The 26,714-nt window shown below is 42.7% G+C and overlaps 1 protein-coding gene across 1 annotated transcript; it reads right to left on the bottom strand.

The window, feature by feature from the left end:
* Nucleotides 1-26,714, bottom strand: LOC115329802 (chymotrypsinogen B-like). Its single transcript, XM_040212045.1, has 6 exons — nt 26,666-26,714; nt 16,194-16,413; nt 11,871-12,084; nt 11,669-11,804; nt 10,214-10,470; nt 1-273 (listed from the first exon to the last, which is right to left on the bottom strand). The coding sequence occupies exons 1-6, from the start codon at nt 26,712-26,714 to the stop codon at nt 1-3; spliced, it is 1,149 nt and encodes a 382-aa protein (XP_040067979.1).

The following is a 26,714-nucleotide window of genomic DNA, read 5'->3' as shown; positions in this document are numbered from 1 at the left end:
TTATTCATTTATTGATCGGTTGTAGGAGCTAAAAAACTGCTGTACACATTTTTTCCGGTCCTCATCCCTGGCGCATAAGCCTTTTGTCCCTTCTTCTTGAGACCCCTCCTGGTGCTTAATCATCTTCAAAATAAAGCTGTCGACGAAGTGTGATACCCTAACATGTATGGTGGGCTCAACAGGATGATAGCAACTCTCCCGTCGAGCGGAATTGATTGCAACGAGAAACCACCTTCCTTCTTTCTTGTACATTAAAGGTCCCCCGCTGTCTCCCTGAAAACAGGAAAAAAAATCGATTTCTCTCCATTCCCGGAAACGATGAAGGAATACACTGAAGACTTTCGCAGATGCAATCCCTCGAATTGAGTCTCGCAAGAAAGCTGGTGGTGCATGTCATAGCAACTGCCTTCGCCTATTTCGTAACATTTTGTGAGTTTGTCGTTCCTGGATTGCCGTCTCGACGCCCTGGTATAAATAAAAAACTACAAAAATATATTTAAAGAAATTTTCCGCCGAGGCCTACATCAAAATTTTAGGTCAGGGACAACTATTTTTGTTTTATGCTTGCGAAACAAGTTTTGCATCAATTGCTGAAATTTTTTATGCTCCCTGGTGGGTGGAGCAACACTGCACTCGTCCGAAGGTACTCACGGCCGATATGTTTTTATATTTTAGAGCCGAGCTCTTAGGCGCCCGTCGGCGTCAGCGTCGTCGTCGGCGTAACCGCGCGTTGCATTATGGGGCGTTTTCCATAATTAAGTCACACGTGACGTCCCGTGTGACGTCACAAGAGTCACGAGCGAGGTCACTGGTGACGTCACCGCTCGTTGGATTATGGGTAAATTTTCCCGTAAAATTTAGCGGAAAAATTTCCCCGCTAAATTTAGCCAAAAAAAAAAATTATACGATAGATTTTGCGGAAACCATTCCCCGCTAAACCTAGAGGAAGAATTGATCAGCTAAATTTAGCGGGAAAAGTTTTCCGCTAAACTTAGCGGGGAATGTAGATGGTTGAGCATGTTGGTTATTAATTCACGATAAGGAAAGAGGGACATTTAAGACAAAGAGACAAGACAGTCTTGTCTGTTTGTCTTAAATGTCCCTCTTTCCTTATAGCGGGGAATTTTTTCGCTAAACTTAGCGGGGAACATTTCCGCTAAATTTAGCAGGAAAATCGTTTCGCTAATTTTAGCCAAAAACTTTTTCTCTAACCTTAGCGAAAAAATTTCCCAGCTAAACTTAGCGAAAGAATTCCCCGCTAAATTTATAGGAAAAATATACCTGCTCAATTTTTTGGAAATATTTCCCCGCTAAATTTAGTGGAAAAAATTCCCTCCTAAATTTAGCGAAAAAAAAACGCTAATTTTAGCGGGGATTTTTTTCTGCTAAATTTAGCGGGAAATTTAGCGGAAATATTTCGCTAAATAGAACAGGAGAGGAGGAAGGGAGGGTACGGATGAGGAGGAGGGGCATAACCTGCACTGCGTACCTTCCAATCCTCCTCTTCAAGAGCTGCGCTCTAATTCGGCGTTATAGGGGGTTGTAAACCTCTTTCATTTTTTATATAACTTTTCTTTCAATAATTGTGTCAAAGACAGGGGTGAGATAATGTGATGCAGCGCCGAGGTGGATGCGATAACGGAGCCGCCGTTTGTCCTGGCATTGTGGCAATTCTGGCACCACAATGCAGGGAAGCGAAATACCGGAACTGAAACGATGAAAACGTCTGGCCGCACTCTAACTTCCTCTTGAACAACCTTAATCAGAAAGCGCTAAGAAAGAAAAAAAAAAAAAGAAAGGAAAGCGCGCGCCCAGTGAGAACGCCAAAAGCCCGGCGTTCGCTTGTTTGACGTGCGCTAGGAGTAGAGCGTGTCGCTGGCGCTCTACCCCTAACACGTGAGGTGAACTGCGGGAGTAAGTGGGACCTACTCAAGTAAGATATTCAGCTAAAACTTGTGCCCAATCACTTAGGAGGCGAGTGCAGCGTCAGCATTCGGTTGGCATTCAAGTTTCCTTCATTTGTTTTTAGAATGCGAAACCGAAAACTCTTATGTACGAGCCATAATAGACATCCCGCGGAAAAATATCTATAAATTATGTCTATTTTATGAACAAAGATATAGGTTTCTGCTTTGAGAGGGTCATATATTGCGTGTTCGCATTAACGGATTATGAGCATTTCACGAAAACGTTGTGAAATTCTAAATACGGTGTCTCTTGCCCGCTTCAATTCAACATTTACGACCCGATCAATAACACTGTACACTGTGCTTTGTTCTTTCTTGGAAAGAGACCTTGAAAATAATAGGCAGCTTCAAGCTCGCCCTAGATTTTAAAGTCACATGGCAATATTTTTCATTGATCTCAAGGTTAAGCGCTAGTCTAAAATAAACACTGCACCTTTTTGTCAACATCGGCAACGCTAAATTAACAGTTCAATTATTTACACTTAAAAGCTACATTTAAATAATGCATGTTTATGTTGCCAGGATTGTCATATTGCAATGGCTCCTATTTGTTTTTGGGGGAATGTCTTGACACAAAAAAAGAGATAATTACGCACCTATCTGTCAGCTTTTTTATGAAGGAATCCGCGATATAGTGTTCCCCTAACCCGTCTATTGACCTTTGCAAAAAGTGCTTTCTGGCCGCCGCCATTTTGCGACTCGAGCGTCCCCTATCAGCCAGAAATTTCTGCCACCCACCTGAGTCATGGAAACCCGGTCAACGGGACTCCCCACCTGTATTGTGCATTCGGAGCTCTCCGGCTTTCCTTGACATTTTCTACTTTATATGCCTGTTCAGAATGCTTACGTGTTTTGCGCTATCTTTCGCTGTGAAAACCAGGGAATGCCAGGGCTCGTAGCCTGCTTGGCCTTTGCAGGAAACAAACGAAAAAATCGAACGTCAAGTAGCCCGCGACGCGGGCCGTTCGACGTTCTGCGAGGATATTTCCGTTAAGATAATCTCTTAAACTGCTTCCCTGCTATGTTCCTGGTCTTGGCGAAAAATAGCTGATAGGGGTTGCAGTATGGGGATGGAGTAGACACGTTCATTCATTTGCTTTGGTGCTGTGCAAAAATCACTAGTCTTCAAAACATGCCCGAAGACAAGCCGGATTCCGCCCGATAGTCGTGAAGTGACAATCGTGGACAATGTATACTGGATATGCCTTGTTATGGGAGATCTTTCTCAAATCCTGTCCCCGCAGGGGGCACCTGTGAAAGCAGGTGTTTGGAGAGTGGCGTCTCCACGGACCCCGAGCCCCGCAGGGGGCGCCTGCACCTTAGGTGCTAGGTGCTTGGTGAGTAGCGTCACCATGGACCCCAGCCGCGTGGGCCACCATACCCGCACGCAGGGGGCACCTACTTTAGTAGGTGCTTGGTGAGTGGCGTCACTACGAACCCCGAGCCATGTGGGTTCGCCCACCCATGTCTGGCTGTGCGTGGCGTACCCGTGTCCGGGAAAAAGGGGACCCTGGTGGTTGAGCCGAGCCCGGGGTATGTTTGGACCCTTCGAGGCCCCCCGGGCGAGGCAATACACCGCTTCGGCCCCTGCTTCTCGTAGACGGGTGTCCTGGCTTGGCCCGACCAGGATGATTCAGTCAGTCGCCTTTCTCCACCTCTCCTTTCTATACCTTTCTTCTTCTTCTCCTCTCCTTCTTATTTCACCTTCTTTGGCGGCAAGGGCTAACCTTGGGTGGTGACAGATACCCTCGTCCAGATCCACACTTGTTTATAGTTTCCCGGCAGCACTGTTAGCGTAACGTCTCCAGCCAAGCCCATCTTGTTATGGTGCGTTACCTAACCCCTTGTTGGGCTCGGTGGTGGGCGGTGCACCGCGGATTCTGAACACTCTTTGCCCTCCTATGGCGCCCCACCCCTCCAAACCCCGTTCAGGGCAAGCCTCTAAAAGGCTTGTCTTGAACCCGAGACCATTGAAAAAGAATCTAAAGAAGAAGCCTTTACAAAGTTTTTTGTCATTCATTCGCTGGATGAACAGAAACCAGTTGCAAAGCTCTCACCCTTTGTTGTAGCTAAAGTTCTCGAGCACCTTGTAGGGTTCTCCTCTAAGGCTAAGAAGCTCCACTGTGGAGACCTCCTTGTGGAGGTAGAAACAAAAAAACAAAGTGAAGCACTCTCTAAGATGACCAACATTGTTGACTTGAAAGTGTCGGTGAGCCCTCACCGTACACTTAACACCATTCGTGGTGTCCTCTCTGAGGATGACTTCCTTCATACCAGTGGGGAGGAACTTCTTGAGGGCCTCGAAGGCTCTGGTGTCGTCGCCGTCAAACGAATAATGTTTAAAAAGAATGGTGAAGAAATTCCCTCGAAGCATGTTATTTTGACTTTCGAGAGACACACTCTACCAGAGACAATTAAAGCAGGTTACCTTAATTGCCGCATCCGCCCTTATGTCCCCAACCCACAGCGGTGCTTCCGTTGTCAGCGTTTTGGCCACGGATCACGCAGCTGTCGCGGAAGGGAGACATGAGCAAAGTGTGGAAGTCAAGGCAACGTCTCCGACATTTGCGAGGCCGTGGCCCATTGCGCTAACTGCGGTGGACCACACCCCGCTTACTACCGCAGCTGTCCTTTCTTTCAGCAAGAAAAAGATATTCTTACCCTTAAAGTCAAAGAAAATATCACATACATAAAAGCAAAAAAGCGTTTTTCCTTTTTGTCTAAGGGTAGTTATGCTGAGGCGGTGCGCAGGGGCCCTGCACCACGCTCGGAGTCGAGGGCCACCCAGGTCTCTCCCGAGATCTTGGCGGCCGACCTTAGGGCCCCGGCTCCCCGACCAGGGCAGCAGCAGCTTCCTCCAGCCCCTGGTGGTGGCACGCGTGCTGCCCCTCTATCCAAGGACAGGCCGGCAGCAGCCGCACCTTCCCCCTCTCCTAGGTCTCCTCCTAGGGAGGAGCGAGCTTCTCGCTCCTGCTCGGTGGAGAGGGTTCCCCTACTGAAGGAGCAGCATGATACCCATGCAGCTCCTGTGAAAGGAGGTGTCAAGACGAACTTGGGTGACCCCTCGCCCAGTTCGTCCGCCACTCCTCCATCCGGTCGTGGCCGGGGTTTTCCCCCGCGCGTGCCAGGCCGGACCAGCTCCGTCATGCTCCATCCATCGGACACTTCCCAGGACATGGAGATACCAACTGATGCTGACAGTCAGTCTACTCCTGGGTCTGACCAGGATGGTATGGAATGGGAGACAGCTTCTCGTAAATCTAAAAAGAAGCAACCTGTAGTAGCGCCCAAGTGATGACCCCAATAGCTGCCGTATTGTGGTCACATATTCCACCTAGCTCGAGTTGGCTCTCCATAGCTTTATTTATTTTACTAGGTTTTATCTTCTTATATTTACATATTTACACACTTTTTTAATAGATGATGAAGTTACATTTTATGCAATGGAACTGTCGCGATATTTTAAGAAATATTGATGATGTCAATCATTTCATGGATGAGCTTCGACCCATCGCTCTTGCCTTGCAAGAAACCCATCTTCACTCTAATTCTTTTAACATTTTAAGGCGCCATTAGGTTTTCAGGAAAGACCGTCCCGCTTCCACTCCTTCAGGTGGCGTTGCAGTAGTTGCGCAGAGTGGAGTCGCTTGCTCTCAAGTCCCACTCCGCACACCTCTGGAGGCAGTTGCAGTGCGTCTCCTCGTGGACCGCCTTGTAACGCTTGTTTCTTTATACTTACCACCAAATGTTCCTTTAAATCTTCAAGAGCTGCAGGGACTTGTTGGACAGCTTCCTCAACCGTTTTTAATTTTAGGTGATTTTAACGCTCATCATCCATGTGGGGTAGTACCCGTCAGGACTCCCGTGGTGGTGTAATTGAACGTCTTTTATTGTCTTCTGGGCTGTGCCTTCTTAACGGGAGAGAGCCAACTTTTTTTAGTGCGGCACACAACACATTCACATCCATTGACCTTTCAATTGCCTCACCTTCATTACTTCCTTGCTTCTCCTGGAAGTTTCTTCATAACCCTTTTGGAAGTGATCATTATTCAGTTGTTTCAGAAAGTACCGTTCCATTGCCTAATCTTTTAAAGCGGGTTCCTAGGTGGAAGTTAGACAAGGCAGACTGGGCACTTTTTAATCTTCACTCCACTTTAGATCCTTCGCTTCTTTCTTCTATGTCCCCTGAGAACGCTACACTTTATGTTACTGAGCAGATACTAAAGGCTGCTCAGTAGTCCATTACCCAAACATCTGGTAATATACCCAAAAGATGTAAACCTTGGTGGAATAAGGAGTGTGCCACAACCCGGGCGGACCAGAATAGGGCGTGGGGCAGATTTCGCAGATACCCCACTTCAAGCAACCTTGTTGAGTTCAAGCGACGAAAAGCCAAGGCTCGTTGGACTAGGAAGCAGGCAAAGCGGAAGTCGTGGATGAAGTATCTCTCTTCTTTAACCAGCTTTGTCCCAGCCAAAGAGGCCTGGGACAGATACAGGAAAGTAAATGGGGATTACAGGTGCTTTGCCATTCCAACGTTTAATGCTCCTTCTTCGTCTCTAAAAGATATTGGTAACATACTCGGGGAACATTTTTATAATTCATCTAGTTCGACCAACTACAGTGTTTCCTTCGGACAGTTAAAAGTTCGTACGGAACGACAAAAGCTTGTCATGTCAGGAGGAAACTCGGCATCGTATAACCAACCATTTACGGGATGCGAGCTTGAGATGGCTCTTAATGTGAGAAAGCTCTCTGCCCCTGGTCCCGATGGAATTCATTATGAAATGCTGCGCCGCCTTTCTCCAGAATCCCTTGAAAACCTTCTCCTGTTTTTTAATCTTTTGTGGGAAAAGGCATGTTTCCCTCAGGCTTGGAAACACGCACATATCATCCCCCTCCTAAAGCCTAACAAAGACCCCTCACAACCATCAAGCTATCGCCCAATTGCACTCACAAGCTGCCTTGGGAAGACATATGAAAGGCTTATAAACAGGCGACTGGTCTACATGTTAGAAAGCCAGAGGGTCTTTGATAACAATCAATGTGGATTTCGCCAAGGTCGATCTACCCTTGACCACTTAGTTCGCCTGGAGACTGTGATACGTGAGGCATTTGTAAACAGGCAGCACTGTGTTGCGGTTTTTTTCGACTTAGAAAGGGCATATGACACAGCGTGGAGATATGGGATTCTCCGAAACCTGTATGCCTGTAATATCCGGGGCCGTATGCTGCGAAGCATAAAGGAATATCTGACAGACAGGACTTTCCAAGTTCGTCTCGGCTCAGCCCTATCTGACTCCTTTGTTCAACAAAATGGAGTCCCTCAAGGGGGTGTTTTAAGTGTGACTTTGTTTTTGCTGACAATGAATTCACTCGCACGACTGCTGCCACAATCTATTTCGTATTCTCTTTATGCTGATGATATACAGATTTCATCATCGTCCTGTAACCTTTCTAGTTGTGAGCGCCAGTTGCAGTTAGCCATAAACAAATTGTCCAAGTGGGCCGACGAAAATGGGTTCAAGTTCTCTGCTTCAAAAACGGTCTGTGTTCCTTTTTCTTTGCGACGCGGGCTGTCTTTGGATCCCTCCCTGAAATTAAATGGAACACCTATTCCAGTTAAAAAGGAGCACCGATTTCTTGGTGTAATATTTGATAAAAAGCTTAACTTTATTTCCCACCTTAAAGCTCTGAAGCAAAAATGCCTTCAGTCCACAAACCTTTTGAAAGTTTTATCTCACAAGTCTTGGGGGTCTGATAGAAAATGTATCCTGCAGTTATACAACGCCCTTGTACGATCCCGTCTTGACTACGGTGCAGTAGTGTATGGATCGGCTCGGCCTTCTGCCCTTAAAATGTTGGACCCAGTTCACCATCTCGGCTTGCGACTGGCAACAGGAGCCTTCCGGACGTCGCCCGTCCTCAGTTTGTATGCAGAATCCAATGAGCTGTCCCTGAACAAACGACGTACATATCTTAGTCTAACATATGCTTATAAGATTCTGGCCAACCCCCAGCATCCGACATACTCTTCCCTTACAAGGTCAAGGTTCTTTCGCCTTTTTGAAAATAAACCAAGCATTGTGACTCCGTTAAGCTTCCGTATTGAACATCTTCGCACTTCTCTGCACCTTCCTCTGGGCGAGGTCGGCCTCGTTAGGAAAGTCAACGGTATTCCACCTTGGAAAGCACAGCGAGTTGAATCTGACTGGTCTCTTGCGAAGTTCGACAAGCACGGCATTTCCCATGCTGTAATTATCCAAGAGTTTGGTGAACTGCAAACTAAGTATGATGGTTATCTTCATGTTTATACAGATGGTGCCAAGACTTCTTCTTTTGTCGGTTGCGCTGTGTATTCAGAACGCTTTTCCAAGGTTCAACGACTCGATTGTGTCGCCAGCATTTTTACGGCGGAACTCTATGCGGTATCAATGGCGATCGAATGCATTATCAATAGGAGAATACTGAGGGCGGTCCTGTTTGTTGACTCTCAAAGTGTGATTCTTGCAGTTTACTCTCTTAAAGACACTAAAAATATGCTTGTACAACAGATTCAATATAAACTTAACACTGCTTTGCATGGAGGTCAAAATATAAAATTTTGTTGGGTACCCAGTCACATTGGCATACAAGGTAATGAAGAAGCCGACAAGCTTGCAGGGTCTGCCGGTAACCTTCCACAATCTCTGTCCTGTTTACCCTATCAAGATATTAAGCCCTTGGTGAAGTCCTCGATTCTTCATTCTTGGCAATTGGAATGGGACATGGAGTGCGGTAACAAGCTTCATGTTACCAAACCGGCTTTGGCAGTTTGGGAACGCTCTTCATGCAAGAGCCGACTTCATGAAACGTTGTTGTGCCGTCTGAGAATCGGACACTCTTTTGTAACCCATAGGCATCTGCTTTCGGGAGAAGATCCACCAGTCTGCGATCAGTGTGGTGATAGGCTCACTGTTTTGCATATCTTGTGGTTGTGCCCTGGTCTTGAGCCCAAGCACCGCATTCATTTCCCTGAATTTTTTCAACATCATATCCCATTTCATCCTGCTCTCCTTCTGGGAGAGAATCCTCTGGTCTCTTTTGAACGAGTAATATAATTTCTTGGTAGTATTGGCCTTTTATACCGATTATAGCTTTTTGGTTAGCCGTTTTGTAAAACCTGTTTTATAGTACAAACCTTCAATTAGTTTGGCGCAGATGGCCTCATAGCTATTGCGCCATAAACCCCCAAAATCTCTCTCTCTCTCAAATCCTGTTCGGATTATGCGGCGGCGTGGGGTACGTACAATATATGTTTTTCGATTGATGAGATTTGTTGAATTTCATGTTGTGAGCGGGGAACGCCCATGCAGTTCGGCTATTCGGTGGTGTGTTCGAATATTTTCGGCAGTTAAGACATTTGTAGATTGACAAGGCTGAGTGTATGGCGTCGTAAAAAGAAAAAATCTAAATAACAAGAAAGACATACATTCCAGTTGCATTTTTTCTGTCGCACACGGACTCACCAAGAATAGCTTTCATTTGTTTGTTTTTCTTCCCAAAAATAGGGCAGTGCTTTCTTAAAGACCTTGACAAATACTTATCATCATAGAATGCAAAAAACAAAATAAAACAAATCAATTTAGCCGACACCACCGTAGGGAATTGTGCCTACGCTTGCTTCCACACCCTAATGACGAGAAAACCCGCAGCCCAGCGCAGTCGGGCAACACTGACTTATACTCTCAAAACCAGGGACGCTCCAGACGGCCGCTGGAAAGGTATATATGTGAAGAAACTAAAAAAGGCGATAGTTAAAGGTGAAAACTAACCAGGAAGTTCTCTTTTTTTAAACTTTTTTCAACAAAGCGAAATAAAGTGGCGCGAGTTCATCGTGCACCATGAGTTCATCAGGCACTTTCAAAAGTGTTTAGTAGAAATTTTGATACCTGTTGTGCAATCAAGAATTCTCAGAAAAAATCTTGCTTTCAGCAGAATACTAAGAAAATTTCTCGTCTTAGTAGAGTCTGGAGTTCGAATTAAATCGCACTCCTTTTGACATGCAGGATAGAATTGGTTTGTTTCGCTCAACTTTTCTAAAGCCAAATTACTCTAGCAATATTTCAATTACAAGTGCATAATTATACTTTATCGTACATCGAGTAATTTTGTTATCTGCTGTGTTATAGACCAAAACAAAAAGAAAAAACTGGGCCTTTACTCTTGTTTGCAAGAGAATGTGTCGAAAAATTATTTCTACTCACATAACAAATTCCACCAGCCGAGCAAAGGGTGTAATTTGGAACACCTCTTGCAAGCTGACTTGCGCATTCCTCATTACTAATAATGGTTATATTTCTTTCCATTAGCATATCTGGGTAAGTAAAAACCGGAGCGCTCTCTGATTCCCACGCTGAGGTTTCGCTCGATTCTTCCTCTGTTGAACTTCCCGCATAGTCCGAATATTCAGCCGAATATTCAGTTGTTTCATTAGAAGACTCGTCGGAAAAGGTATAGTCCTCTGGAAATATTTGATTACATTTCGGTTATTGTTAGGTATACGCACCATTCAATGTTTACATGTTTATTGGTAGCATTTAATTGATTATTAATTGTTTACTTGGATTAGATCTGAAGTTGTGAATATTTAGAATGGTGTTAATTAAACGAAATAGACGATACATTTGTATGACACAATTCCTGGGATTGATTTCTTTTTTACCATAAAGAAAAAATCATTGAAATAGAAATATAAGTTTATTAATTGTATCTTTGGGATGTCTCCAGATATTGGGCTGCTAGTGGTGGAACTCACATTATTAGCGTATTACTTACTGATATTAACTTGACAGATACTTGACATAATAATTACGTTTTGTATTTACTATTTCTCATAAGTACTTACTAGGATATTTTGATTATAATAAAAAGCACAACATATAGGCATGGCATTATTTTTATCAGCAATTCGCTTGGGCTTTACTGCTCCAGCTGCACTAGGCAATCATTTGCGTCGGGAACATGCAGAAAGTTCCTTTTTTAACAACGAGTCGCTGATAAACTCCTAATAATTTTGCTGTCGACGATGATAATACCTTTCGCAACAACAAAGAAAAGTTTATTTATGATGAAAATAATTTTTTTTTAATTTATGGAGAAATTCTGAGTTATTTGGCAGGTTAATACAAATAATTTTACGGGCTCAGTTTTTATATATACGAATATTCCTGGGCGTGCTTCAGGTATATACGTTTTGCGTGACTTTCGTAATTTTGCTGCGGCATACAAACGTCATATTAGAAGAGTTAACATAGATTAAAAATGTACAATAGGATCCAGTTTGTTCACTGTGAAAATAATTATAATCGCGTTTTTCTTGTGCGTTCTTTTAAATACGAGATTTCAGAACACCGTCGATCATTATGTACAAATATGTTGAAAAAATTTTTGGCATTAAATGTTTCAGATACTAGCGAGTGTCTGAACGCCTTATGTGAGAAATGAATGAAGGAATGAGATAGTGGCAGCGGCACCCGGTTCTCTATCGCGTTTGAGTTTCCGCAGTTTGTCGCTGATTAAACTCCGTCACATGCACCAGACAATTTGCTTCTTTGGAAGGCCTCACTTTCATGGCATTTTTTTCTTAAATATTTACGCACCTTCGTAATTTGCTTAAGATAATGATAGGTGGTACAAGATAAGGTGAGAAAACAATTTACCATAGTCTCTGCCCCATCCCACACCATATATGGTAACATCTGAAGGTGGCTCTTCGCAGTTTGTAGGAAGGCAGATTGGCTGAATGTGTTTTGTAAAATTGACAGGTCTTTTTAATTTCAATAGAGCGAGGTCTATCTGTAATGGAATACAGTAGTTTAAACAAACCTTGCTTAAAGATTTTTCCAAAAAAGGTATACGTACCATAAAATTTGTACAGTTGTTGCCCTGAACGGGGATACAGACATCATCAACCTCCACGCAAATGACCTTGTCTTCCGGCTCCTCATGCCTGACTGCGGTGTCACTTAGTTCTAGATTCTGACTTTTTAATGTGTTTTGGTGACAATCTACAGAGAAATTCGTTCGGTTCGTACTTCCCAGACGAACTGAAAGGAAGCCCGTAGTGTTCTTGTCTCTGGAGGCATTAAAGGGAAAGAGGAAAAGTTTGCACTTGGGCTTAAATTGCTGTAATCTTTGCAAGAACACAAAAAGCTCATCTAATTAAAGTGACTGGTGGAAAAAAATTCTTAGCAGTTCCACGACGACTTATATTTGTGTCGCGATAACTATAAAACCAAACCAAAATATCTACGACTCGTATACCCAGAGTTGTGCCGAAAGCTAAAGCTAAACAGGGTACTGCGGCAGCGCTAAGGTTATACGTGACAATTTTATTATATGTAAAATAAAGAGGTTTTGGGTCAGGTAGCCTTGGTACAATCATTGTAGAACAGCGATTGAAGTCGCGACATCTGGCATGAATCGGTTGACGCTGTGGGCACGTGATCGTTTACGCCATTTAATGGAAATGAAGCGCAATCCGCGAGGAATACCTGCAGTAGCGGTTTCGCTGTTATAGTAATTAACGTCGTAATGCCTTTTGCGTTGCACAGTCAAGTCTTACGTTTTCGCGAAGTTAACCACGCTAAACACGTACTCATTATCATCATCACTTATTTTACCTAAAAAGCCTCTGTGGGCATTACCCAAGGAAGGGCGCGTGCATATAAATAAATAAATATAGAAACAATGGACACAACATTAACGCACTACTAAGACACTGTAATATAACTTAAGGGGTTACCAAGGAAATGGTTAGTAGCTGCTGCAAATATATTAGTATCATTTTTAGAGCAATGTGGTCAGGTAGTGCATTTTAATCTTTTATTGCCAATGGTAATGCTTACATTCTTGAGTTAAAAGTGCACAAAAAATATTCAGCCTAACTTTATTCACCCCGTAGAGATTGTGACGCACATACTCAGCTCGCCGTTCTTAATATGTGAGTTTCTCTGAGTCAGTGTTTTCAGAGCTCGACGCCCTGTTATTTAAAGCATTCATACGGCGCCATTTTGTAATAAATTATGTTTAGAGATAAAGATTTATTGTAAAAGATTTTAACAATTGTAACACAAATATATTAACACGCATATTGTAGCGGACTTATATCTCGTGAAAATTATCGAAAACTCGTTCCCCGAAAATTAGCGCGGCACCAGCATTGTCGCGCTAATCTCAGCTAAAGTTACCAAATTTAGCGGCTCAGCTTAAAACACCGCGTACATAAAAATTCAGCACTAAAAATAAAGAGTGCTAATAATGAGTATGACACACTTTGCGATTAAAATAACTCTAGGCATTTATGTTATAACACACTGTGGTTCGTAATCGTTTATTGTGACTCTGATCAATTCCACATGTTGAGAGTCATGATGGAGTATATAAATATATAATGCAATACCTCGATTAACGCAAAATTGGGCCTTAATAAAAAAAATAAAAAAATCTCAGAGCTTTGCGGGGGTTTCTCTGCTCCGTTGGCAAACTTCGAATTAGTTCCCTATTCGCGGTCAGGCAGTCAGGAACGTTACTAGATAATTCACTTAAAACCAAACTATTTAAATGACAGAGAACTTGGACATCGGCCGGACACCACGGATTTTCGGCGATGTCTCGAACCTGCCAGCTTGTCGTTCCTTGGATCCTCCATTTCCTCGTCTTCACCCTTTCAGTCCCCGAGGCATGCGGGGGCTTTGGCGAATGTTGTGTTGGCAAAGGGGAAGCACCGCCAAACATTCAATTGGATACACTTCATACAAAACAACCAACATAAACAAAAACCTAGGTAGCTATATTGTTTGCTGAACTGATTAGCTTCGCCCAAAATTGGGAACACCTAAATAAAGTATTGAATGTAATAGCGTGTTCTTTGAACATATCGAAAGTTTTTTGAGCGCAAGAATGAACAAAGGACAAACAAGGAAAAGCACAACAGACACGGACGGTGTTCGACTTACAACAAATCTACCAAATTCCATTGGATTTTACTTCCACCGCTTCGACGATGTCTTCTCAAATCGTCTCCCCCGACCGGCTAGACCGCTTTCCTCTCTCCTACATATTTCTCCAGTTCCGCCTTCAAGAATCGCTCTTTCTCGTCGGTCAAGTGCAGCGATTTTTGGTTTACGTTGTCGTCGCCCCTTCTCTGAATAAGAAGGTCTTCTATTACCTCTTAATTCAGCCTTCTACTTTGCCTATTGACTGCTACGGTTATTTCAAAGATTGGATGACACAACCGCAGTAATTGACGTGCGCTTTCAATTGAGGCTCCCCGGTGATCGTTAGTTTATATTGACATTCTTTTAGGCATTCATTTTGCTTCTCCTGCACAAGTTTTTCCACGTCAAAGTGGGATGGAATATAGTGCGTTATGTTCACATTTCACTAATTGTATATTCTGGATTCTCTGACATTGCTCATCTGGGCTTGGTTTTCTGCTGACCTTTGGTACTATTTTTGCGCGCTTATTTTGGCATGTGAACAGAGTGTTGCAGCACCCTGCCAGAAGCTTTTTTATTTGAAGAAAATCCATGAGTGTAGTTGATTGTGATGTACATTTTTTGAGTCTATCGTTGTTTTTTTTTCCTTTTTGTTTCGATGTAATTAGTCGTGATGCCAAAATTTTTACTTTGTCCGCGGGGTACCCTGCGCACCTGAAGCGTTGAACGTAGTTATTTAGGCACTCTGCAGCTGTGTGAATGCAGGACATTTTTAAGGCTGAGGATTAGACCCAATCTACTATGGCATGTTTGAGCGTTTTCGAATGCGAACTTCTGAAAGGGTGTGCGGCTTGTTTGTTCTCTGTTCGTAAATCCAACACATCTCTCCGTATTTACTTATAATTTTAATATCTAACAACTGCAGTTATTTTTTACCTCTTGCGTCTTACATGAAGTTCAGGCCGAGCGAGCATTTTTAAAATCATGCTGCTATGTCTTGCCCTTTAATTCTCTGACGAGTATGCGTGACCAGGTAGCCATCCACAACGCGAAATATATACAGTTCTCCAGAGTTAATCTATCGAAAAATCTCAGTGTTTAGGTGCACGTCCACCGCGCTCTGATATATTTCATTTAGCGCCGGGGCAACCAAGGAGCCGATGCAGACCCCGTGCTTTATTTTAAATGTTGTTCTGAAACTCAACAAGAAGCGAGCACAAGTACAGTCCTAAAAGTTGAAGGAAAACCTTTCGGCTCAGCCGCGCATTATTTTGGGAATTTTATAAGGCTTTGTTTTATTACTGCTGATTCTATTGTTTACAGCAAAGCTGTTATGCGCTAAGATCTGGGGAAAATGCGTCCGCGGATGTTCACAGAAACCTCTCCATTGGTCGAGCAAGTATGAATAAATAAGAATGAAAAGAGGAAGTAACCAGCGTGAGTCAGCCTTCCTTGGCATCATTAGATAGTGAGGTCCAAATCTATCGTTAGTCTCTGTGGGCATCGTCCTCGAGGTCGTCCTAAAAGTCGTCCTTGAGGTCGTCCGAGTCCGAGAAATTGTCATAAGCGTCGTCCTCTAGGCGTCCTCTTCGAGGTTGTCCTAGAAGTTCGTCCTTGATTTCATCCTAGACGTCGTCCTCAAGGTCGTCCTAGAAGTCCTCCTTGACGTCGTCCTAAACGTCGTCCTTGAGGTCGTCCGAGAGGTCGTCCTAGGCGTTATCCTTTAGGCGTTAGATCCTTTAGTTTTACCTTCAGGTCTTCGGGCTTTGTGAGGCCCTATATTATCAGGCACAATCCAGATTTCAGCCCCAAAGAAATGCGCGATCGGAGAGGCTTAATCTGAACAGCGACTTTGGGTAAAACCACAGCTTTCCTAATTTCATTACATTGATTTTTATACCCAAATATATTGAAGAGGAGAAGACACTTCTCTCCTACTTTACTTATTTTAAAAGACTGACTTCCTAGAAGAACGTGATCGCGCACCCGCCGTATGGGCTTCAATTAGAAAATCCCACACGCACTGGTTATTTTTAAAAATTTTACAGGTATCAACTAGGGCCAAGAGGTGCCTCAGAAATGTATACGTATTTGCAATGCCCCGAACTTTCGTGGCTCGTCTCTGCACGTCGGCAACAGCCCGACGTTTATGAACCAACAATAGCCATCATGAAATCCCCGAAAGAAATAGAGATACTGGAAGCATAATTTTGTTGCTATTAAAAACAAATAAATATATACGTACTTATAACAATGAGCAGCGGTCAACACATGCTGGCGGCTTATTAAAACGCCACCACAATATAATGTGTCATTAGCATCATACAACCCCACCATCCACGGCCAGTGGTCAGGACGTGCCGTGGTACCATTAACGATTCGTTCTGACACAATATCTTCTTGCTGACGCCGTCCACAGTCGATTTCCAGGGTACCATCGTTTGTTGGCCCCGTGATTGAAATTCCTGCAAATAGTGTTTGGGGTATAATCGTTGTAATGCCATTAATTTCAAGCAACTACGCCGAAAAAGAGCTTTCGAAATAAACTAGTTATCTCTGCTTTGTTCTTTCCTTCGGAAAAGGGGGTTGACCACATGAGGGCCGTTTTGAGGAGGACTACATTAGAGTTGAGCATTATGGAAGGATACACATTATTCGTTTTGATTAGAATAAAAAGTGCAGCATATTGCTTCAAAATGGTCCTATGCATTGCACGCTATCCTCATTTGTCTTCATCCGGATATACCGAGCATACCCCGCTTTGATGTTGATGTTGATTACGTGCCCAAAACACCATTGCAATCTTGATATTGGTGCGCAGCAAAAGTCCCTTGATATAAAAAATAAGATACAACACAAAAAACAATAAACATATATAGCTTCTAAGAGAGCCTAAGTCATATTGTCACGAATGACAATTGATGAGGTGAAGATAGCTGAAGAAACTAAACGTTCACTGTGGCGAAGTTGTGCCCAAAACAAAAATGGGAACAGAAGAAAAAAGCAGAGCGTCGCGTGCGTTGATTTCGGCGAAACCGCAGGATAGAGCGCCACGCCACGCACGCTCTTGCTCGCCGACGCGCGTGGCAATATTAAATCATATACAAATATATTTGGCTAGCCAAAGGTGAATTAGGTCAGAGAAAAGAAATTCTGCTGAGCAGTTCGCTGTTGCAAAAAAAAAAAAAGTTAGTTTGATGCAGTGGGGATCATTCAAATTGCTTGTCGGAATACAGCACTCCTTAAAGTCTCGTGAATTTCGCCGGGATACAGAACTTTATGCTGCCCAAAAGATCCAGTGCATCAGTACGACCTTGGAGGAGTTTTTTTAAAAAATACTTCACCTAAAGAATTCATACGGGTACTTAAAATCCTGAGATTTTAAACCTTAACAAGAAAAAAATACTCGGAGTTTATTGTCTAGTGAAAATCTCTATCATATACTATGCGAACCAAACGCCTTTGTACCGCTTCAAGGCGCCTACATTCACCTTCCGATAAACTGTTCCACAGAGCAGAAGCAAATTCAAGTCGTTGCCTGACCAATACGGAAAATAAACTTAACATAGCATAAGGTGTTCTAAAGTGCCTAGTTATAAGTAAAATAAGGCCAAGCAATTCAAAACCGGTACTACAAATGTTAAAGTCATGGTATTTGAACGTGAGCTGGTGATCGACTATAAAGCAATAAGGTCCCTCATCACGTCAGCTCGAGAAATAGTACTGTTTTCCAAGTTGTGTTTAAAATTTAATCGATCTCTCTGCCTTAAAAGCAATGTAACTCATGTTTTTCGCGTTCAGAGGCAGTCGGTTCAACGCACTTCACTTAGAAATACTCAAGATGTCAGACTGCAGCGTTTCGCAATGTATTTCGAAACAAGCATGTGAGAATAACTTTATGTCATCTGCACATAGAAGCACCCTATACTCCGTTCACCCTTACCTTAAGCTGAGACTGCACATACTGCAACAAGCACGAAAGCGAGGGGACGAGCACTCGTGTTAGAAATGTATATCTCAAAGCCAGGAGCTCGGGCTGGATTGCGCGTGTACCTTTGGCTCCAGTCTGGGCTTACGGGTAAACAAAGTATAAAAAATGTATGCGATGGGAAACATTATTTATAAGTATAAGGTACAACAACGGACCTCATACGCATGCCTTAAAAGCTCACGGTTGAAAAAAAAACGCACTTGATAAAACAATTTTAACACGAAAATATTTTTTTTGTCTTCTCGATGACAGGTAATTAGAAACCCATCTTCAAAGGTTAGGGGTGATACTATATTTTAAAATGCTTTGTAGAAGCACACAGTTATCAACCTTCACGAAAACCTTAGAACGATAAAAATAAATTGAGCCAACCTGCGTACTCTTGAAATGAACAAAGGTTAGTTTTAAACAAATGTCCCCTAATAAAACCATGTTGCTACCAAGTCATAAAGAACTGATTTTGAACCCTTACTTTTTCTTGCTTATAGACTGTGTCATGAACCCTATTTTATCAACAACCCCCAAAATATTAATCATTCATGATGAAACACCAAAAAACTAATATGAAAACAAATAAAACGATTCCCAAATCGCACCCACTAGATGATGACGAAGCTACATTGGAATGTTATGACGTTGTTAGTCTCCCGACAGCAGCGCCGCGCATCGGAAGTACTGTTCACCCGCAGAAGCGGCCTGGGCCTGAACGTAATCGCAAAGCATTGGCGGAGAAAGTCAATTTAAAGTTGACCACTTTAGGGTTACTCATGGCTTCTCTGTTTAGGATGATGATATACTCTTTAGTACACAATGCTAACAGCCCGCGCACACAGAAAACAAAATACAAATAAATCTCTGAAGTAAACTAAATGTCTCCATAGCAAAGTCAATTCCAGGAGCATGTGCAGGGAGATGCTTTTTCACGCCTTTCTGAACAAAAAAAAAAAAGCGTTCGGAACAAACGCAAGCAAAGCGCACATGAAGGCGCCCTAAAGGCAAGTTCACACTCTTGCGACTGCTTGCGACCTCTTAAACCTGGGTTCCTTAAAACTTCTTAAACCAGAGAACACACTGGCGCCATCTATTGGGAAGCTGTGTAAACTCGGCGGTCCGGCATATTTTTTTTTTATTTCTCGCGCAATATCCTTTTTGTTTTGGCTCGAAAAGCTTTTGTCAATGTTATAAACGAGCCTTTCTATGGGTATTACGCACATTTGACCTCGGAAATCCCGCAAAACCTTCGCTTTTGTGAAATTCAGTTCTATATCCGCATAGATGGTGCCACAAAGTCAGTGTGTTTTCTCATTCTAGAAACATTTAAGAAGTTGTAAGAGATCTCGTCTCTCTCAGTCGTACTCGGTCGCAAGAGTGTGAACGGGCCTTTTGACAGGTTGGGTCTGTTGCTTCTGGCGACGACGAAGCAGATCGATCAAACAAGTAGGGTTTTGGGACGAACAGCTTCTCGGTCATCATCGATGAGGGCAATTACACGGTATGTTCCCCAACGTTGGTGTTTTGCTCTTCGTGCGCATACTCCCTATTACCATTGCTCGCTCGCGGGGATCAGTCATCACGCAAGCAACTACGGAAAAATGCCCTCCCCCCGGATAGAAACTGCATTGCAAGGTGCCGAGGCCGCCAAAATGACTGACGGTACAGCACTTGAGTATTTCGACAAGTGCACGTGATACGCGTTGACGTCGTCAAGTGACAAAGCTGACAGTCATGCCGGCCTTGGCTGTGAAAAGAATTAAAAATGTCATGAACGAGGGGGATGTCTCAAGAAACATTGTGTTCCTCGCTGTGCGATTTCGAAGCACTCTCCGAAACCGGGCATTTGGAATACAAAATACAGCCATCTGCTCAGCATACACGCGTGCGATTATCATTTTCGAATATTATGGATCACATTAAACCAAGTTTGGAATGTCTTGGAAATATGTTCAAGTTTCGATGTTGTACCCTTTTATTACAAGGGCGCCAGGCAGTGGCGTACCAACTTGTTTTTGAGTAGGGGAGCAAGCCAGATCCCCCCCTCCCGGGCCGGGGAGCGGTGCCTTTGGTATCCCTTGGGCGCCACCGGCCAGTGTTTGCCCTTCCCAGTGGCGGCTGTTTGAAGGGGGGGGGGGGGGGGGGGGGGTGGGTGCAAAACACATGCCTTGCCGCCCCACTCTGAAAACTGGAAGGGGGGGAACCCCCCTTACCCCCCCCCCCCCCCCCTTGTTGATACGCCCATGGCGCTAGGCTTTGAAAACAAACTGTAGCCGTATAATTGTTTTTCAATAAAACAATTATTTGAAAACGTAGAATAGCCTAAACGAGGTACATCCAGTCATACCATACAAGTCAAGCTGTACCAAAATAATAGGCGAATTCTAAAAATACCAGAGGCACTTCACATTTCTAAACAAAATTACAGGTATCACAAGGAAAATCGAGATCGCTGTTTTTAGGTGTTTTTTACGGTTCGTAAGCTTTACCACATGTGTACCAGGATGGAGTGCGCGTCACTTGAAACTTAAGTGAACCAAATACATTATAATATTCCTCCATCAAAGTAAAGTACCTAATTTTAACAAAGGACTACTTCGTAAGAAAAGAAAAACACATTCCAGATGGTTTCTCTCTGAAATATCTAAATGAAAAAATCGCCGCCATGACATAGGGCACAGTGAGAGTAACAATGCCAAAAATCTGCTCGGTTATTCCTCAAAATAAACAAGCTACACCGCTTCAATCCTAGGTAGCATATCAGTGGAGGCAGGCGAATAGCCATCAGGAGAAATAAAACAAGAATCCACTGAAATTTGTAAATGAACCGGAGGCGCTAACTAAGAAAAAAAGTTTTTTTACGCGATTTTATCAGTTTATAAAACTTGTGTGGTCCCGGTCCGTGAACGTAGTTGGTTCAAACTCACGTAACCTACCCACAAATTCGGAACAAATAATGGGATTAACTTAGTTGCCGTTTAACTACATTGCTTCACTTCGTACGGATTCCTTCTGGTCGAATAGATGAAAGAGAAGGTAGAGCGCAGTCTTTATTTCTCCCACGAGTGGATCACCGAATGACTTCTGAAACCGAACCAGGCAGGGTATGTTGGCTCATAGTCTCCTCAGCATCGTCGGTTAGATGGGAAATATCTAAGATGCATACTTAAGTTACACGTCGAGGGAAAACACACAAAATTTCTCTTCGAGCCGTTAGGAGGGTTATGAGAACAATTATGTTTCAGGAATCTAGGATGTCATATATATTACGGGGTGGGAGTAAAATGAAGACGCTGCTGAAGGCAAAGTGTTACATGCTTCTGCCAGATTCAATTCGCCTTATGTATCTGCAACCCTCCTGAGGATTTCCAGCTGTTTCGGGGGCACAATGAACATTAATTGGTTGATTTATTGATGGATTGGTGTATTCATTGAGGGAGAGGTTGGATTGATGGATTAACGTGTAGATTGCTGTATTGCTAGACTGCTAGATTGCTGGACTGATTTATTGAATGGTTAATTGATGGATTTCAAGATAGCTGCTTGCCTTACTATTTGATAGATTGATATGTTTATTTATGCATTTATTTATTTATGAACCGCTGACATCGAAGGCGCTTTTCGGTTGTCCTCACGAAACAAAACAAAAACAAATATAGCTCAGAATCCCCAATAGCACAGTTTTCTAGGTTTAAAAAATTAAGTCGAGAACGGATCGTTTTTGACATTTACTTTAGAGCAGATGTAGCCGGGTTCATGTTCCAGGACAACACAGTCTTGTCAGCCTCCTCCACAAGCTTGAGTCCTGATGATGATGTCTACCACTGCTGGGATTATGAAGACCTTCAATGACGGGTTAGGCATATGATGCTTTCGAACGGAACGAACCGCTATAGGCACCCAAAACCTCCTGACATCCTTTTCATTTTTTTTAACCCGAGGCTGCGACCAGATGTACTATAATCAACTGGCCCACCCTTGGTATAAAAAGTAAAACTGAAGACGAGGATGAGATGAGTGCGCGCGGGTACGTCAGAGCACCAAGCTTCAATTGGAGGGATTAGTGGGTACACGGAAAGGCTTGCTGCCTTCGTCTCTACCCACCGTCTGCCTCCAATCAAAAGCGAATAACAGCTTTGTCTGCTCCTTGCGCAGAGTCAAGCGTTCGGATGCCGCCGTTTGGCGTTCTAACGCTTTCGAACTGTGAGAATGGACCAAGGCAGCTAAACTTTGAGTCTCCCCTCTAACCTTCCAAACAGGGCTGGACCCTCTGACGTCCCCCTCTGCGCTCTCATCTGCTTCTTTGCGTTAGTTTCTCTTTGTATACGTACGGACACCGAGCAAACTTGGGGTCTCTTAAAAGAATAGCCTCGATATTTCTTGAGAGTGACGAGCAAATATGAGTAAGAGTATTTCTGGAAGGGATGACCATGGACATGACGTTTTTCCGGAATCACTGTACTTGTTGATCCGAGGCGCTTTGAGAAAAAGACGAACGTCGACTTTGACCTCGAAAGGAAGGACGTTCCCAAGGAAGTGGCCGCAAATGCAAGGCGCACTAAAAAGCATAACCACATAACGGTCCGCCTTCTAGCAGAGAAGTTGAAACTAATAATCCTTATTTCCTAAACTAGATGAACGATTTAAAATGACGGACCAATTCACTTTGTCACATTGGATTTTAAATCTGGTCAGGCTGCACAAATTTCTTTAGAGCCTTTTGCCAAAGACAACCACGAAAGTGGAAGACATGAGCCCTGCATCTAAGAGAAGTGATGGCGCGGATATGCTAACAGCACTGCAAACGGCAACCCACCAAACGTTTTCAGGATGCTCAGGAACTAATCGGAACGTATTTCAAGGAGCATTCAAATAACTTTCAGTATGCAAAAACTTGAGAAATGTACATGAATTTACGGATATGGTCAAAGTTTTTTGTAAATACTGGAATAGCCGAGAAGCACGTCATAAAGTCATACTTCAAAAATAATTTTTAAAAGTTAGATCACTTCTCCTCGCTGAAAATTGTATCTCGCGGTGACCGTTGTGGTGGATTTTGGAACCTATACCGATCACCTCCTCTAGGAACCCTAGTTTCCTTTAGTTTAGTTTACTCCTCCAGTACGCAGCAGGATAGAAAAATCGGGCCAGCAGGTTCTGGACAAACTATGGAGACAAAGAGGGCGCACGCCTTCTTGGAATGGCACCTTTTGCTCCTTAATTAACGTTCGTTGCCAGGCCTATCTTGCATGACGTCTTGCGGCATATGATTGCGTAGGGGTCTGCCTCGCATAGCCCAAGAGCTGCTGTGATTTTCTTTTTGCTTGGGTTGCCCATTTCTTCATATGTTCACGTGTGAAGTCGAGGCACGTGTTATTGCACATTGTTGAAGTGATATTGTTATGCAATCCGCAAACGTTTACGCCCAGATAGAAGTCACGAGAAACACAATATATTTTTTTACGATTATACGCTACTTGTACGCTGGGTGAGGCAACGAGTGTGTTATGTGATTTAAGCAATCAATTTCCTTTGACGTTAGCATTGACGTAATTTTTTGTTGGCAAGTGTATTACAAATATCTGCTGGCTTTTTAATTTTACTTTCTTCCAAAGTTTTTTTTTTTTTTTTGCTGCGCATAGGATTTGACTGCAGTATGTGGCCTAATGTTTTCACATGCAGGCAATACCGAGAAAACGTGATTATATTGTTCATTCTTTGAGATCAGCCAGAACAGACGAGAAAGCTCTACTAGTCTAGAAAGTGCAGTCTGGAAAAAATCGAAGCGCTGTTCTTTGGCTTGGAGACGGCGGCCACAACCTGTCTCCACTTTTAGTCGGGAATGCGAAGCCTGTTCAGATGGAATGCCCCGTTGAGCGACTATACACACTTTGGGATGAAGGCAGGTATTTGTATGAATGACATAAATTAATCGGTGATGCGACGTTCAAATTAGTCTGCGAGTACCTGAGCATCACTTTTTGAGAGGCGTTTAAGAAGCCACAGTTGCACTGCTGATGCATTATAAGAAAAACACGGTATGCTCTACAGACACGTTTAGAAAATTTTCTTTCTGAAACGTCTCAGGTAGGTTAGGTTAGGTTAGGTTAGGTTAAATTAGGTTAGGTTAGGTTAGGTTACCTTTGCTTTGCACATATATATGCTTTGAGCACGTCTGAAGAAAGTTTTTGTTGACCAATGCGACATGACCAATGTGACACAATATGAGACCAGGAATAAACACGCCTCAGTTAGTGTCTTCCAATTGTCTTTTGTAAGATGTATTATTTCACCACGACATTAGAGAATTTGCTTGAAACACTAGTCGTACTCAGGGAAACGAAGAAGTGCGACAATCGGTTGTAGAATATTTTTTGCGGGGCGTGCTATATAACGGAGTTATCTTTTATAGATTCTTGCCATTTTTATTTTCATTCCTCTCAGCATATTCGTTGAGCCTGAGTAGTGTTTGGCGCCCTTTGTTTTTGAAGCCTTCTTAGAAAACGATTCGGGTTATTTTTCATCTGCAGCTTCGTGATTGCAGTTACCTTTTGGTCAAATTTACATCTAATTTGTTTTATTTTTAAATGCCGTCATACTAGTTTAATTCATATTCTTTCTTTTTCGCTATTTTTCTAAAGTGACGTATGTCCGTTTTTTATACGTTTCGACCTTAACTGTACAAGATGTAGGTCGTTGCACGTTTTCGACGATTGAAGAACAGCAGAGCACTCGCCAATGTCTTGCTCTTCCAGCGGTCAAAAACGACCAGAAACGTAAGAGCATTCGTCTAGTGGCAACAGCGATTCTGCCCACCGTACAAAAATGTGCGACTTATTTAAAAAAAAATATATATTTGTGAATACTGTTTACCCTAGGTGCGGGGCTTTAACAGGCGTGGGGTACAGGAGAACGCTCAATCATACAATATCAGGACTACAATACAGTACACATTCAGCGACGTCTACTTGTAATAAAAAGGCTGAAACAGCGCAAACATTCAACGTATTTTCTAGCACTAAACAAAACAAATTCTCAGCATTCAACATCTACTACATATCAAAAACATTAGAGCTACCTTTTATCAATCCAATTCACATATATTCAGAAAGCGCTCTCAAATTCATCTAAACAGTTCGATGGCAGAATATTTTGTGGGAGATTATTCCAATCTATTACAGTTCTAGGGAAAAAAAGAAAACTTATAAGCGTCCAGATTACATTTGAGCACTTCAAACTGATTAGAGCTAACGTATCTGAGTTTTTTCGATGCGCGATGTGTTAATTTAGAATCCGGGTCAATATTATGCAGGTGATGAGAAAACATAAAGAAAAACTTTAGTGGAGCAATTTTTTGACGGACGGAAAGTAAGGGGAGATTGAGGCCGTTCAGCGTATCTGTGACAGCATCAAGTCGGTTGTATTTGGATAAAATAAATTGCACCGCCTTCGTCTGAACTTTCTAGAATTCATCGATTTTATTTTTTTATAGGGGTCCCATACCGATGCAGCGTACTCCAAGCTAGGCCTAATATAGGCTATGTAGGCCATTAACTTCGCTTTAGGCCGAGCACGGTTCAGATTTCGTCTTAAAAACAAAAGCTTGTTCATTGCTTCGTGGCACATTTAATTTATGTGCTTAATCTAACTTAAGTCGTGCAAGTTTGTACAATTAGGAGAAGAAAATGAACGAAGTGCTCGCGAATTGTTTATATTATTTATGTCTGTCCACTGTCTTATTTTTCTTCTATTTTGTTTTACGCATCTCCCAGTCTTAGGTTTTAAGGATCATGTTTTATATATGACTTTTTTTCTCTCTGAAAACGGCAATTTAGAGGGGGATGTGGTTTACGCAATGGCGCAATTTATAGGCCGATAAATACCAAATACACAAATTGCCCCCCCCCCCTCAAAAAAAAAAAAGAAGAAACGTCTCTAGGGCCAGTTGGTATAACAGTTTGATTAGGGGTCCAATCAGAATGTCACGGTCGTTAATTTTTTTTTTTTTTATCTCAAAGTACTTCCCCGTTTCTTGGGGTTCTATTCCTCGGGCAATTCAAGATTGGAATGAGCTACCAAACGATATTGTCGTCTTCATACCTGTTGAAAATTTCATTACTGATGTGAAATTGCTGCTTACCTGAATTTTCCCTCTTTCTGATTTTATTTATGACTGTACTTTCTGTCGCTTAGTGTGTCCACTCTTACTAAGGCTCTTTGAGTGGAGCCGACAGTATTTCCAAGTTATTAAATATTTTTTTTTAAACAAATGTCTGGATTTAAAGCGCTACCCTTCACGCGGTATACGCAAGAGGATATAATATTCAAAGAAAATTGGAGAATACAAGTATATCCCACTTCCCAAATCCAAATAAACCCGCAAATATCTTTGCAACACTTGTTTAGGGTTAAAACAAAAAAAAAGTTTCATTAAGTCCTCGACCGCAAATTAATTGAACGGCTCAAAGAATAACGAAACACACACTTACTGGATGTAAGAACCTAATTGAGATTACGTCGGAGACTTTACAGAGATAATATTTATGTGTGGCATTCCTCGCTGACTTTTTACATTAGTACTATAAAAGATGCCCAGCGATTTCTCAGAATACATTTATATCTAAGCAACTTTGTTTTCAAAGTTACTTTCTCGATTTTCTAATTTGTTTTGACAATTATTCATTCTTGAAAGATTCGAGTGCGGCACAGTATATTAAAACTGCAAGTATACTTACTGAACAATGTCGAGAAGATAGCCACGAAAGCATAGTAAGATGAACTCAT

Source organism: Ixodes scapularis, unplaced genomic scaffold (genome assembly GCF_016920785.2).
Source record: "Ixodes scapularis isolate PalLabHiFi unplaced genomic scaffold, ASM1692078v2 PGA_scaffold1__304_contigs__length_218370807, whole genome shotgun sequence".
Classification (NCBI taxonomy): domain Eukaryota; kingdom Metazoa; phylum Arthropoda; class Arachnida; order Ixodida; family Ixodidae; genus Ixodes; species Ixodes scapularis.
The sequence above is the reverse complement of the archived record's forward strand: the minus strand, read 5'-3'. Positions and strand labels throughout refer to the sequence as shown.

Bases quoted from the DNA above. Each gene is read 5' to 3' on its own strand.
- LOC115329802 (XM_040212045.1), bottom strand. From the start codon at position 26,714: ATGAGTTCATCTTACTATGCTTTCGTGGCTATCTTCTCGACATTGTTC. The intron at 16,414-26,665 runs GTAAGTATACTT...CACTATTTGCAG, and splicing joins TATCTTCTCGACATTGTTCA to GAATTTCAATCACGGGGCCA. The intron at 10,471-11,668 runs GTAAATTGTTTT...AAATATTTCCAG, and splicing joins GGGATGGGGCAGAGACTATG to AGGACTATACCTTTTCCGAC.